This window comes from Macaca fascicularis, chromosome 7, assembly GCF_037993035.2.
Source record: "Macaca fascicularis isolate 582-1 chromosome 7, T2T-MFA8v1.1".
Lineage (NCBI taxonomy): Eukaryota > Metazoa > Chordata > Mammalia > Primates > Cercopithecidae > Macaca > Macaca fascicularis.
In genome coordinates, this window is record NC_088381.1 from 134,825,372 (window position 1) to 134,841,387 (window position 16,016).

At 36.8% G+C, this 16,016-nt stretch overlaps 1 protein-coding gene across 44 annotated transcripts in view; it reads left to right on the plus strand.

The window, feature by feature from the left end:
- Positions 1–16,016, plus strand: part of GPHN (gephyrin) — a 734,620-nt gene that overhangs the window by 484,603 nt on the left and 234,001 nt on the right. For 15 of the 44 annotated variants that reach the window (XM_045397540.2, XM_015454295.3, XM_015454297.3 and 12 more), the window contains one exon: positions 7,848–7,883. The exons of the other annotated variants lie outside the window; for them this stretch is intronic. In XM_045397540.2, coding sequence (XP_045253475.1) covers positions 7,848–7,883 — 36 coding nt within the window. The remainder of the gene's footprint in view (positions 1–7,847; positions 7,884–16,016) is intronic. 44 annotated transcript variants of the gene reach the window in all.

Genomic DNA, 16,016 nt, shown 5'->3' on the forward strand with positions numbered 1-16,016 from the left:
AGATACTTTCCAAATTCTAGAGGAACAAGGCAGAGAGAAACAAACATTCTCCAAATTTTGTTCACAGTATTCCTTACTTGATTAAGGACTGTAAATAGTTCAAAATCAGTTTCCATGAATCTGAAAAATAAAACAAGGATCAGCAATGTTCCAAAAAACTCAAAAAGATTGCTTCAGTTTTCTGCATTTAGTCCATTTAGTTAATTCTTTTTGTTGTTGTTTGTTTTGAGACAGTTTTGCTCTTGTCACCCAAGCTGGAGTGCAATGACATGATCTCAACTCACTGCAACCTCCACCTCCCAAGTTCAAGCGATTGTCCTGCCTCAGCCTCCCAAGTACCTGAGATTACAGGCGCCTGCCACCACACCCGGCTAATTTTTGTATTTTTAGTAGAGACAGGGTTTCACCAGGTTGGTCAGGCTGGTCTCAAACTCCTTACCTCAGGTGATCCACGCGCCCCAGCCTCCCAAAGTGCTAGGATTACAGGCATGAACCACTGCACGTGGCCCCATTTAGTTAACTCTTGTGTTGCTTAATATTCATGAACATTTTATTTCTTTTTGAGTCCTGTACATTTTTCCTTTGTTCCAATGTCACAATCTCCAAAGTTATTAGAAACCTGCATTTGAGAGCACCTGTTAAAGTCCTATAGGTGATAATAAACCATCTTTGGAAAAGGATCAAAACAAGACAAAAATTTTCTGAATAACAAAATGTCCAGGGTAGTTACAGTTAGAATCACCATTGACAAAGGAGTTTGGTTATCCCTGTGGTTTATAATAACTTGACATAACAACCTTAATTATGATTGATAGCATATACTTTAGACATTAGAATTTTGGAAATTTCATACAATTTTGGGACATATATTAGTATTATTCCCCAAAATATAACCTTAAAGAAGATGAAACACCATTTAGCAATCCCATGTAACTAAATATGCCAAATAATCCTGCTTACTTCTTTTCTGGATGCCCCAGGGGACCTCTGTAGCATTCAAAAAGCCAGATATCAGGAAAAACAATTTTGAAACTGAAGTTTGATTTTGGGAAGCCTATTGAATATATCAGAGGATTAAAACAACTGCTGTTATGAAATAGAATTCCAGATTACCATAAATTATTTATTTTGCCAAAATGATGACTCAGATACTTTAAAAAAGCAAAAACCTATTATAACCCTTTACAAATTTTGCAAAAGAGCAGATTAGTGCCTTAAGAGTATCTTGTTGTGCTTTTATTTCAATGATCAATTCGCTGAAAAACCATATAATGCCTTTTTTAATTAAGTCAATATGTTTACACATGGAATATTTTTCAAGATTAATTTTTACAGTCCTTCTACCACTTGTTTGAACTTTGAGCTTTGGTTTATCTAATTCAAAACAACCCTTTAACCCTAGGCAAGAATTTACATTTTTATGCCTTTTTATAATCTTTTACTAAAAACACATTTTATTAGTTTTACATACCTCACATGTAAATTTATTTCCAGTAGTTTGAGTTATATGTTATAATGGTAAATTCATTGCAATTTTTTACTTTAATGTAAAACCTGGTAAGTTGTTTTCATTATGTGCTAGGTGCTGCCAAGGTTTAACTCCTTCCAGCATAATTAAAGATATGGTTACTTCTACATGTCCCCAGCCTTACCAATTATGGAGCAGGCAAGTCAAATAGTTCTTAAAACCCAAAAAGCAGTTTATAAACTTAAAATATTTAGCAAACCTAGCACCTGACCTGCATAATTTAGTCCGCCTGTTTATATTTTGATGACATCTGCTTTTTACCAATATTCTTTAAGGGTTGTTTTTATTTCTCAAAGATTAAAGTCACATGAACTGAAAGGTACCATACCTTTTATCCTCCCTTTAAAAAAATTTTTGATCCAAGCACTTATCTTCCTTTAGGCCAATTAATTAGAACTCTTTTTATACACATCACACACACAACACATATATAACTACACAGACAGGCAAAACAAAACCCAGTCACCGTAAGATCTTTTGCTTACCAATCTCCTAATTGAATTATTGGATATAGCCGTTTAAGAGATAGGGCTAGGAAAACATGCAGCTTCTAAAGCCTAATAAACAGGCATAGATGGGGCAAAAACAGATTCTGAGAGAGATCTATCCACTTTTAATTCCTGGAGTTCCTTGAAGAAAATAGAGGTCTCTCCTGCTCATGCGTGCATTAAGGGTGGCAAGACAAATGGAGAAAAATAATTCGGTCAACTGAGAAAAAAACCTTTTTCCAGCAAAACACGATCCAAGAAAAGAAAAACATGAAGGCCTTTTGAATATACCTATAATGAATACCCACTTTTAATTAAGCTGAGCACTCTTTAAGAAGGTACTTTTTAACTCCCTTACTACCTAACTTTAGTCATGCAAAGTGGCCAATATTTCTGGCTTTCAAACTTTACTAAAGACTCAGAGAAAGGAAAATCCAAGGCAGTTCGTGGAGGGGAAGAGAATCAATAAATAGCAAAGGTCACAGAGATGTTAAACTGGAAGGGACTCATTGAACCCCAGGCCTGCAGCAAAGTTTGCTACTGACCATAGGAAAATCATGCAAATCACACCAGATTGGTTACAGCCTAAGACCAAACTAACAAATCCTTTTTCACAATTAAAACTCTACAGAGAATATAAACAGTGATCCCCATTATTCCTGGTCCAGCAAAATGTCTTCCAAAAGGAAAAAAAAAAAAAAAAAAAACCCTAACTTAAAAATGAACTCCTGACTCAGTGGAGAAAAGGGAAAGACAGCTTAAATGCAGGGCTGTGTTAAATGCTAATAGGGTGGAGAAAAGAAAAAGATGCCTGGGGAAGAACTTCTTATTCTTATGCAAATAGATTCTTCTACCAGTGAGAAAAACTTAATTGCTTTCCTACAGAGTGGAAACCCTTTCCCTGGGGAGGGGAAGGCTCCATGAATGCAAGGCAGAGAGCATTAGCTAGCCTGCCATTGGGCACGCTTGGGCCATGCATCCCAGCCCTGGCAGGGAGAGGAGTGGAGGAGCTGTCATTCTCTGGTCCATCTTGCACATGCCTGCAGCTGTTGGGATGGGATGGTGCATGGTTTCCTCTACCCTCTGAAGAGGTCTGAGGAGAAAGAGAGAACCGAAAGGAAAAAATATTTTTAGATCTGCTTGGTACTTATCTTTTCTCAAGCCCCATGTTGGGCACCAAAAATGTTGTAGAAATAAAAAACGGGTTCTTGTTACACAACCAGGATAATTTAGTTGCATGGACACATTATAGGATGAGTAGAACAGGGTTTATTGTGTGAAAAAAAGCGGGGAGAAACAGGAACCCTCAGCAAAGTGAGAGAAGAGTCCTGCTAGCAGGTTTCCCGCCTCACAGATTGAATTGCAGGCCACCACACATGCAAGCTGAAGAGCCCAGGCTCCTCCCCATTGCAATGGTGCGAACTTCCAAGCTTCCCATGGCTCCACCCCATCATTCCAGTGCGCAGGGGGTTGGAGATTCTCCTGGGACCCTCCACCTTATCTACCTCCTGCATCTATCAGTATGAGGATGCAAAGGCATAAGAATTATACAGTGGACTTTGGGGCCTCGGGGGGAAAGTGTCGGAGGGGGTTGAGTGGTAAAAGACTACACACCGTGTACAGTTTGCACTGCTCAGGTGATGGGTGCACCAGAATCTCAGAAATCACTACCAAATAACGTATTCATGTAATCAAACACCACCTGTTTCCCCCAAAAATCCTATTGAAATTAAAAATAAATAAATAAAAACAAAAGTGAGCAAAAGACTCGAATAGACATTTCTCAAAGAAGATTTGCAAATGGCAAATCTTGAATACCACAATTTTAAAAAGGAAAAAGAAAGCAATGTAAACAGGGAGAGCATTAACAGTTCTCCAGGGACTTTACACAAAGCATACAATTTTTAATATGTTTACATTAATAAAATTTTCCCTATGGAAATATAACCTAGGGAAGACTGGGCTTCTTTTTTGATATTACCACTCTTTATCTGTGCTTAAAGAGCAAACTTTTGTGATTTTCTAGTGGCTTTCTGGGAAATGTCAAAGATAGTTTTATTTCTTTTTCTTTTTTTCTGGGCCTGTGGACTTTGTAGATAAGTACAAAACAGTTTTACATTCCCTGAAATTTTTTTTAATTTATTGTATGTTTGGGATCAAATTTTGAGTTATCAGAGGAAACTTAGACATGTGATTTAAATAGGACCATGGATACTTGAGAAATAATTTTTGATTGTGTAATCAAAATGATAATGAAATTTTTTTTTAAAAGCGTGAAAGGTAATACAGTTGTTAAGAAGTGTGGAACTGTTGTTCTTTGGGGTTTTTTCCTAAATACCCAAATACATAATAAAGTTAACGTATAGGAGAGAAAATTATTCTGGTAAGACACAGAATCTCTGCTATCTAGGCAGATGATGTAGATCATAGGTAAAGGCATTAATCACCAAAGCAGCCAAGAAAGCCATCAAAATTAAGTGAACTTTCTTGATATGTTAACACATTTGTTTTTTTCTTTTTTTGACACAGAGTCTCACTCTTTTTGCCCAGTCTGTAGTGTGGGACACAATCTCGGCTCACTGTAACCTCCACCTCTGGGGTTCAAGCGATTCTCCTGCCTCAGCCTCCTGAGTAGCTGGGATTACAAGCACACACTACCACACCTGGCAAATTTTTGTATTATTAGTAGAGACGGGGTTTCATCATGTTGGCCAGGATAGTCTCGAACTTCTGACCTCAAGTGATCTGCTCACCTTGGCCTCCCAAAGTGCTGGGATTACAGGCATGAGCCACCATGCCTGGCCTCTTAACACATGTTATAACTGGTATGGTTAGGCTTTGTGTCTCCACCCAAATCTCATCTTGAATTGTAATCTCCATAATTCCCATAATCACCACTCGTCAAGGGAGACTCCAGGTGGAGATAATTGAACCACAGGGGCAGTTTCCCCCATGCTGTTTCGTGATAGTGAGTGAACTTTCGCGAGATCTGATGATTTTATAAGGGGCTCTTCCCTCTTCGCTTGGCATTTCACCTTCCTGCCACCTTGTGAAAAATGTCCCTTACTACCCTTTTGCCTTCTGCCATGATTCTAAGTTTTCTGAGGCCTCCCCAGCCATGCTGAACTGTGAGTCAATCAAACGTCTTTTCTTAATAAATTACCCGGTCTGGGGTATTTCTTTATAGCCTTGTGAAAATGGACTAATTCAGTAACTTATCTTCAGAGTCTGGTATTGTAAGTCAATAGAAATAAACTTCACTTTCCAAGTTTTATTCCTCACAATGTTCTTTCAAATATTCTGGAACAAACTGACACATAATTTTAGGACTGCAGTTTTTTCTCAAGCAGTCCATGAGATGAAACTATCTTTATGATAATATTATGACGTAATGTATGTTTTACGTTGACTCACCAAATTTTTTTTTCTGACACTAATATGTGTATAACATTCTGCTAGATGCTGTGTGTTTTTAAGTGGTTAGATATGACCTAGGCCCTGCCTTTAAGGAAGTCACAATATAATATAAGAGAAAATATATTCTTTTTTTTTTTTTTTTTTTTTTTTTGAGACGGAGTCTTACACTATCACCCAGGCTAGAGTGCAATGGCATGATCTTGGCTCACTGCAACCTCTGCCTCCTGGGTTCAAGCAATTCTCCTGCCTCAGCCTCCCAAGTAACTGGGATTACAGGTACCTGCCACCACACCCGGCAATTTGTTGTATTTTTAGTAGAGACAGGGTTTCACTATGTTGACCAGGCTGGTCTCTAACTCCTGACCTCATGATCTGACCACCTCAGCCTCCCAAAGCGCTGGGATTACAGACGTGAGCTACTGTGCCTGGCTGAGAAAACACATTCTCAAATGAACCAGTTTTATAAGTATATTATGACTGTTAGTATTTTCATAGATAAAAAACTAGTCTGCTACTCTGAATGCCATTTTAGGAAATTCTGTGAGACTTACTGGTGACTCTTCTAGATTCACTTGGCATTGTAAATTCCCAAGGACAACTTGGTCTAATCAGCTATCATCTTTCATCTTTCACCTTAATTATTTCAGTGACTGGTCTCATCAGTTCCACACTAGCTCCCTTCAATTCAATCTTCAACTCACAGCCTGAGTCAGCTTTTTAAAATAAAGTAAATCATGTCACTTCTCTACTTGAACCCTTCAATGGATTCTTATCACATTTATCGTTACCAAAACTCCTTGAAATGTTCTGCTAAATTCTGTATAATCCGGCTCCTCCCTGCTTTCTAGGTTCTTCTCTCTTGTGCTTTATTGATTAATAAGCTCCATATAACTTTTTCTTTCTTCAGGGAATATGCTGTCCCCACTACTTAAAATGTTCTTAAACCCACTTTTTGCCTGGCTAACTCCTACGCATTCTTTCTGTTCTGGTTTGTCTCTTTCTCACAGAAGGAATTCTCTAATCCACACTGCCCACCTAAATTATGCCTGCAGCTATTCTCTATCATTGCACCATGTTATTTTCCTTTATAGCACTTATAGTTACAATTATATACTTATTCATGTGTTTACTTAATTTATCTGTAGAACTGTAGGTGGGAAGATCCATGAGGACACAAGTCACATCTCTTTTATTCATATGGTCTATCCAGCACCCAGCACAAGTTGGCACATAGTGTAGACTGTATAAATTTTGGTAAATATATCCCATGAAAAGATATGATGCATCATTCATCTTGATGGAATTGATGTCTATTAACTAAGTTATTAAGACTGAGATTTTAAAAAGAGATATATTTCGCCATGCCTATGATGTATAAGAATCGTTCCGTGTAAACAGTGGCTTATACCTGTAATCGCAGCCACTTGGGTGGCTGAGGTGGGGGGATTGCTTGAGGCCAAGAGTTCAAGACCAGCCTGGGCAACATAGTGAAACCCCTGTCTCTACAAAAAGTAAATTTAGCTGGGTGTGGTGGTGTGCACCTGTTGTCCTAGCTATTTGGGAGGCTGAGGTGGGAGAATTCTGTGAGCCCAGGAGTTTGAGACTGCAGTGAGCTGTGAGCACACCACTGCACTCCAACCTGGATGACAGAGCAAGGCTCATCTCTCAGAAAGGAAAAAAGAAACTTTCATGAAATAGACAAGTAGTCATCATATTCTGTTCCTATAGTAAGTAAATATATTAAGTGACTATAGTGATGATAATAGAGAATCATTTTTGAATGCTAACCATAAAACAAACATTCTTCTATGCATTTTATAAGCGCCATAAGAAATTAATCCTGGCATGCAGGTTTCAGCAATATTATACCTTTTATTTTCCTAAAAGGCAATTACACAGGAAACCAAATAATAATAAGGATGGATTACTACCACTGAGAGCAACAAAAATTCTGAAATTTTTAAAGCAATGAGAGAATTTTAGTAAGTGTAAATATTCCTTGTAAAAAAACAAGCTTATATGAATATTTAAATTTTTAAATTTATAAAAAAGATCTCTTTATAGTCATACTTCGTATATTTGCCATCTAAGTGATTTTTCATTGTAAATATGAATCATGAATTTTTATAGATTTTTGTATTATGAATTTTTATCTAAATTTAGGTATTCACATTTTTTGTTAAATTTCATTTTGTTGGATTCAGCCCATCAGTCTACTAAGAGGTCTTTTTAAAATTTATATCAGCTATCTAGTGTATTACTTGTCTTTTGTAGCTTCTGTCACCAGCAAATATGTTAAGCATGCTTTCATTCAAGTCACTGATAAAACTGTTTTTTAGGCTAGGCCGTTTCACATACTACCAGAAACCCTGCTGGTTGTAATTGCTTAACTAACTAACATATTTCTATTTCAGCGCATCAAAACCTACAGACCTTTCTCTATTGACAAGGTATTTATGAGCTATTTTTCAAATGCCTAAATGAACTCAAGATATATTGGATTGACAAGTTTTGGGAGGTTGTTCGTTTGTTTAGATAGGGTCGCACTCTATTGCTCAGGCAGGAGTGCAACGGCACAGTCACTGTATCATCCACCTCTTGGGCTCAAGCAATCCTCCCACCTCAGCCTCCCAAGTAGCTGGGACCACAGGGACAGTTTTTTCTTTAATAAAACTTTGTAACATTTAATTATAACCTCTGAAAGATTAGTATTAGAAGCTCTGAGAAGACATATGATGTATATTTTCTGAAATAACCCATTTAGGTATTCACATGTAATCAATCTGTTTTGTTTTTGTTTTTCTTTCTAAGACAGAGTTTTTCTCTGGCTCAGGCTGGAGTGCAGCGGCACAATCTCAGCTCATGCGACCTTCACCTCCTGGGTTCAAGCGATTCTCTTGCCTCAGCCTCCCGAGTAGCTGGGATTACAGTCATGTGCAACCACACCCAGCTAATTTTTGTATTTTTAGTAGAGATAGGACTTCACCATGTTAGCCAGGCTGGTCTTGAACTGGCTGATCTCAAACTCCTGACCTCATGATCCACCTGCCTCGGCCTCCCAAAAGTACTGGGATTGCAGGTGTGAGTCACCACGCCCAGCCTGTAATCAATCATTATTGTTAGTTCAGGTGCTATGTCACACACCTGGATGAAAAATAGGATTTATAGAAAATGCAGCCTACCTTAATGATCTCTAAAAAGAGAAATTGGAAGGAAAGGATACACATTTTGGAGTTGGCCACCAAGCTGCTCAAGGGATCCAAAAATCTCCACCATAGAGACTGACAAATTTGTAGCTGTTGAAGCTGTACTTCTTTGTACATGGTTGCTTTGGGAAACTCACTCTGATTATTGTAAATTTGCTCACTAGCTACCCAACATTAAATTCAAATAACAGAGAATTTCTATTGTACAGCCTTGCGACTTTAAGTTTAAACTTTTCTTTAAAACTTTAAGTGGCAAAAATAATTATTAGAAGAGAAAATGTGTGTTCATTTATGAATTACCTTGGCATCAAATATAAATTTGTATGTTTACTTTATTGGCATTCATACTGCCATTTCAAAGGACTACAGCGCTCAAAAGGGGAAAAGATATTTTGACTATGTATTCTGATTTTTATAATATAACTCTCCATTTCTTCTTTTAAAAATGTCTGCCCAACCAGTGAAATTAGCTTTAAGACAGAAAAAAATAAATTAACTAATTAAAGAATCAGCACAGTTCCTAGGAAAATTATGTGTTCCCATTACAGTTTTCCTTAATGAGGAAAATTCTATTATTTAATAATTCACAGTCAAAATTACATTGCATATCTAAAGAAAGTTTGAGATCATCTGGGACAAATTGTTTCCTCCATGCTATGAGTTGCATAAGATAGTAGAAATACAGATTACTTCTCTAAAAGTAGAATGTTATTTCTTTTGTGAGTGATTTGGCATTTTTCCTTCTCATTTGTTCTGATTTAACTCACTACTAATTCTACTTACTCTAGGTAGATCCTCACTACTCCATGGCAAGCCTTTGGTTCATCTCTCTTATTGACAACCTTATATACATTGCCAAATTGCAATTTTCAGACCTTTGCCCTTGACTCAGTTTCCCCTATATTCTCCTCTTCTTGTTATACTAAAATAAAGGCCATCAGGGCTGAATTATTTGTTCTTTCTATTTAAAACAATTTTCCTGAATTAATACTTTGCTCTATTCCTTCTATCTCAAAAAACTGCTTGTAATTCTCAGTTAGTGGCTGCTTCTACTTCCTTATTATTAGATATCATCTATGTACGAGACCCTATTCATTCCTTATTTCTCCCTAGTTGTTGAGTATGGTGGCCACTTATTTTCTCAGACAGTCCCCCACCATGGTTTTCATTACTGAAATGTTTTAATCAGGCAAGTAGCACATGAGCACACACTCAGTAAAAAAAGAAAACAAAACATAGATAAGATTAATACCCTTTTTGAACCACCCTCTCATTCATTTTTTTTTACCCTCACACTCCTCCCCAAAGTAAACATTTTTATCATTTTGAAGGGTATCCTTCAAAAGTTTTCTGTACTTTTCTGTACAAACATAGGAAATAAAATCCGAAGGTTTTTGTTTGTTTGTTTTTTGATTGTTTGTTTGTTTGTTTGTTTTGTGATGGACTTTTACTCTTGTTGCCCAGGCTAGAATGCAGTGGCACAGTCTCGTCTAACGGAAACCTCCCCCTCCCGGGATCAAGCGATTCTCCTGCCTCAGCCTACTGAGTAGCTGGGATTACAGGCGCCCGCCACCACGCCCAGCTAAATTTTTGTATTTTTAGTAGAAATGGGATTTCATCATGTTGGTCAGGCTGGTCTCGAATTCCTGACCTCAGGTGATCTAAATTTTACTTCTAAAATTTATATAGATAGAATTGCAAAGGGCAAAAAAAAACAACAAAGACAGTATTGAACAAGAATAAGAGCAAAGTGGGAAGACCTGCTCTACCAAATATCAAGGTTTAGTATAATGATATGATTAAAGTAACTTCTTAATGGTGCCAGAATTAATATTTAGACCAATGGAACAGAATTTAAAGCCCAAAACACATCAACACACATATGGTCACTTAGTGTATGATAATTTATAGTGCAGAATTATAGAGAAGTTATTTTTTCAATAAATGATGCTGGGACAACAGGCTATCTATATGAAAATAAATGAAATTGGTTCCCCTATCTCACAGTATACAAAAATCAACTCCAGGTGTATTAGAGACCCAAACAGGGAAGAGGAAACTATAAAGCTTTTATAGATTTTTATAGAACAATGTTTTTATTATGCTGGCTTAAGAAAGAATTTCTTTTTTAATTGAATTGAAGTAAAATTCACATAACATAAAATTCACCATTCTAATTTTAAAGTGTGTAATTCAGTGACTTTTACTACATTCACAGTGTTGCACAACTATTACTTTTATCCAGTTCCAGAACATTTTATCACTACCCCCCCAAAAAAACACCTTGCTCATTAAGCAGTCTATTCTCCATTCCCTCTGCCCCCAGCCCCTGACAACCATTAATTGGCTGTCTCTGTAGGTTTACTTATTTTGGACATAACATACAAATGTAATCATACAATATGTAACTCTTTATGTCTAGTTTCTATCACTAAATAAACAATGTTTTCAAGGTTATCCAAGTGGTAGCATGTATCAGTACTCCTTTTTGTGGCTGTACAATATTCCATTGTAAGGTATACCACATTTAGTTTATCCATTTATTAGCTGATGGTCATTTGGGTTGTGTGTACTTTTTGATTATTAAAATAACGGTGTTAGGCACATTCATGTATGTTTTTATTTTGAACACCTGTTTCAGTTCTCTTGAATATACACCTAGGAGTGGAATTCATTGTCATGATAATTCTATGTTAACTTTTAAAGAAGTGCCAAACTATTATCCACAGAGCTGCATCATTTTATATACCCAACAGCAATGTATGAGGGTTCCAGTTTCTGTATATCCCTGCCAGCATTTGCTTTTTTTCTTTTTTTTTTTTTTTTTTTGAGATGGAATCTCTCACTGTCGCCCTGGCTGGTGTGCAGTGGCCCAATCTTGGCTCACTGCAACCTCAGTTTCCCGGGTTCAAGTGATTCTCCTGCCTCAGCCTCTCAAGTAGCTAGGATTACAGGTGCCCGGCACCACGCCTGACTAATTTTTTTTTTAGTAGAGAAGGGGTTTCACTATGTTGGCCAGGCCGGTCTCGATCTCCTGACCTTGTAATCTTCCAGCCTCGGCCCCCCGAAGTGCTGGGATTACAGGTGTGAGCCACTGTACCGGGCCTTCTTTTTTTCTTAATTCTTATCATCTGAGTGGGTGTGAAATGGCATCTCATTGTGGTTTTGATTTGCATTTCCCTAATGACTAAGGATGCTGAACATCTTTTCATATACTTGATGATGATTTGTATAGCTTCTTTGGAAAAATGTTTATTCACGCCTTTTGCCCATTTTCAAGCAGGTTGTTGGTCTTTTTATTATTGAGTTGTAAGAGTTCCTTATATATGTGCTGGATACTGGACTCTATCAGAGATAGGATTTGCAAATATTTCCTTCCTTTCTGTATTTTGTCTTTTCACTGTCTTGATAATGTTCTTTGCACAAAAGTTTTTAAGTTTGATGAAGTCCAGTTAATCTAATTTTTCTGTTGTTGCTTGTACTTTTGGTGTCATATCTAAAAATCCATCACCAAAGTCATGAAGATTTACCTTTATGTTTTCTTCTTAGAATTTTATAGTTGAGCTCTTATAATACAATTAGGTATTTGATCCATTTTGACTTAATTTTTGTGTATGGTGTAAGGCAAGGTTTCAACTTCATTCTTTTGCATATGGATATGCAGTTGTTCCAGCATAATTTATTGAAAGACTGTTCTTCCCAATTAATTGCCTTGGCACTCCTGTCTCAAATCAATTAAGTATGAAGTTAAGAGTGCTTATTTCTGGACCCTCACAATTGAGGGTTCTATTCCATTAACCTATGTTTGCCTTATCCCAGTACCATGCTGTTTTGATTACATAGCTTTTAAGTAAGTTTAAAAAGCAGAAATTAGCCTGGCACGGTGACTCACACCTGTAATCCCAGCATTTTGGGAGGCCGAGGTGGGCAGATCAGTTGAGGTCAGGCATTTGAGACCACTCTGGCCAAAATGGTGAAACCCCATCTCTACTAAAAATACAAAAAAAAATTAGCTGGGGATGGTGGCGGGTGCCTGTAATCCCAGCTACTTGGGAGGCTGAGACAGGAGAATTGCTTGAACCCAGGTGGCGGAGGTTGCAGTGAGCCAAGACGGTGCCATTGCACCCAAGCCTGGGCAACAAGAGCAAAACTCCGTCTCAAAAATAAAAAAAGAAAAGAAAGAAAGCAAGCAGGAATTATGAATCCTCCAACTTTCTTTGTCTTTTTCAAGATTGTTTTAGCTATTAGGTTCCCTTGAGATTCCATATGAATTTCAGGATAGGTTTTTCTATTTCTACAAAACACACCAGTGGGATTTGACAGTGATTGCATTGAATCTGTAGACAGCTTTGGGCAATATTGCCATCTTAACAATATTAAGTATTGCATTCCATTAACACATATGTCTTTCCATTTATTTGCCTTTAATTTCTTTCAGCAATGTTTTGTAATTTTTGATATACAGGTTTTATAATTTTTTGGTTAAATTTACTCTGCATATTTTATTCTCTTTGATGCTATTGTAAATGGAATTGTTTTCTTAATTTTATTTTTGAATGTTTCAGTATTGGAATATAAAAATACAGCTGATATTTATGTGTTCTTCATGTATTCTGCAACTTCGCTAAATTTGATTATTAGCTCTACTTGTTCTTTTTATGGATGTTTTAGGAATATATGTGTGTGTGTGTGTGTATATGTGTGTGTGTGTGTGTGTGTGTGTATAAAAAAATATATAAAACCATGTCATCTGTGAATATAGTTCTACTTCCTTTCCAATTTGAAGGCATTTATTTCTATTTCTTGCCTAATTTCCCTGGCTAGAACTTTGAGCACAATGTTAAGTAGAATTGGCCTGAGCAGACATCCTTTTTCCTGAACTTAGCGGAAGTTTTCAGTCTCATTATTAAGGAAGATGTTGGCTGTGGGTTTTGTATAGATGCCTCTATCAAATTCAGGAAGTTGCCTTATATTCCTAGTTTTCTGAGTGTTTTATCCTGAAAGGGTATTGCATCAAATGCTTGTTCTATATTAACGGAGATGATCATTTGTGAAGTTTTTTTTCCCTTCATTCTGTTAACATGATGTATTCCATTGACTTATCATCTTATGTTGAGCCACTCTTACATTTTTATAATAAATCTCACTTGGTCTTGATGTATAATCATTTTAGTATAGTATTTGTTTTTGTTTCCTAGTATTTTGTTAAGGATACTTGCATCTGTATTCATAAAGGATATTAGCCTGTAGTTTTTTTGTTCTTAGATGTCATTGTCTTTAGTGTCAGGGTAAAACTGGCCACTTAAAATGAGCTAGGAAATGTTCCCTCCTCATATTTTGTAGAAGAGTTGGTAGATAATTTTTGTTAATTCTTCTTTAAACATTTAATAGAATTAGTTAATGAGGCCATCTGGTCCTGGGCTTTTCCTTGTTGAAAGTATTTTTATGTACTGATTCAACCTTTTTAGTATTTCTATTCAGATTTTCTATTTCTTCTTGAGTTGGTTTTGGTAGTGTCTGTGTTTCTAAATACTTGTCTGTTTTATCTCGGTCATGCAATTTGTTGGCATACAGTTGTTCCTAGTATTTAATGATTATGAAATAATCCTCTGGTAGTCATTTCACTTCGGTAAGCTCATGCAATGTTCCTACTTTCATTCTTGATTTTAGTAATTTGAATCTTTTCCTCTTTTTGTCAGCCTACTTAAAGATTTGTTAATTTTGCTGATACTTTTGAAGGACCAACTGTGGTCTTGTTGATTCTTTCAATGTTTTTGTGTTCTCTATTTCATTTATCTCCACTATAATTCTTATTATTTTCTCTTGTTTGCTTTGGGTTTAGTTTACACTTTATTTTATAGTTTCTTAGGGTGGAAGATTAGTGTATCGATATGAAATTTTTCTTCTTTTTAAAAGTAGATGTGTATAGCTACAAGTTTCCCTCTGAACACTGTTTCTCTGCATCTCTTGAATTTTCATATGTTATGTTTTCATTTTTGTTTGTCTCAAATTATTCTCTTATTTCCCTTGTGATTTCCTCTTTGACTCACTGGTTATTTAAAAATGTGTTTTCTTCAAATTATACTACAAGGCTACAGTAACCAAAACAGCATGGTACTGGTACCAAAACAGAGATATAGACCAATGGAACAGAACAGAGTCCTCAGAAATAATACCACACATCTACAGCCATCTGATCTTTGACAAACCTGACAAAAACAAGAAATGGGGAAAGGATTCCCTATTTAATAAATGGTGCTGGGAAAATTGGCTAGCCATAAGTAGAAAGCTGAAACTGGATCCTTTCCTTACTCCTTATACGAAAATTAATTCAAGATGGATTAGAGACTTAAATGTTAGACCTAATACCATAAAAACCCTAGAAGAAAACCTAGGTAGTACCATTCAGGACATAGGCATGGGCAAAGACTTCATGTCTAAAACACCAAAAGCAATGGCAGCAGAAGCCAAAATTGACAAATGGGATCTCATGAAACTAAAGAGCTTCTGCACAGCAAAAGAAACTACCATCAGCGTGAATAGGCAACCTACAGAATGGGAGAAAATTTTTGCAATCTACTCATCTGACAAAGGGCTAATATCCAGAACCTACAAAGAACTCAAACAAATTTACAAGAAAAAAACAAACAACCCCATCAAAAAGTGGGCAAAGGATATGAACAGACATTTTTCAAAAGAAGACATTCATACAGCCAACAGACACATGAAAAAATGCCCATCATCACTGGCCATCAGAGAAATGCAAATCAAAACCACAATGAGATACCATCTCACACCAGTTAGAATGGCAATCATTAAAAAGTCAGGAAACAACAGGTGCTGGAGAGGATGTGGAGAAATAGGAACACTTTTACACTGTCGGTGGGTTTGTAAACTAGTTCAACCATTATGGAAAACAGTATGGCGATTCCTCAAGGATCTAGAACTAGATGTACCGTATGACCCAGCCATCCCATCACTGGGTATATACCCAAAGGATTATAAATCATGCTGCTATAAAGACACATGCACATGTATGTTTATTGCGGCACTATTCACAATAGCAAAGACTTGGAATCAACCCAAATGTCCATCAGTGACAGACTGGATTAAGAAAATGTGGCACATATACACCATGGAATACTATGCAGCCATAGTAAAGGATGAGTTCATGTCCTTTGTAGGGACATGGATGTAACTGGAAACCATCATTCTCAGCAAACTATCACAAGAACAGAAAACCAAACACCGCATGTTCTCACTTATAGGTGGGAACTGAACAATGAGATCACTTGGACTCGGGAAGGGGAACATCACACACCGTGGCCTATCATGGGGAGGGGGGAGGGGGGAGGGGGGAGGGATTGCATTGGGAGT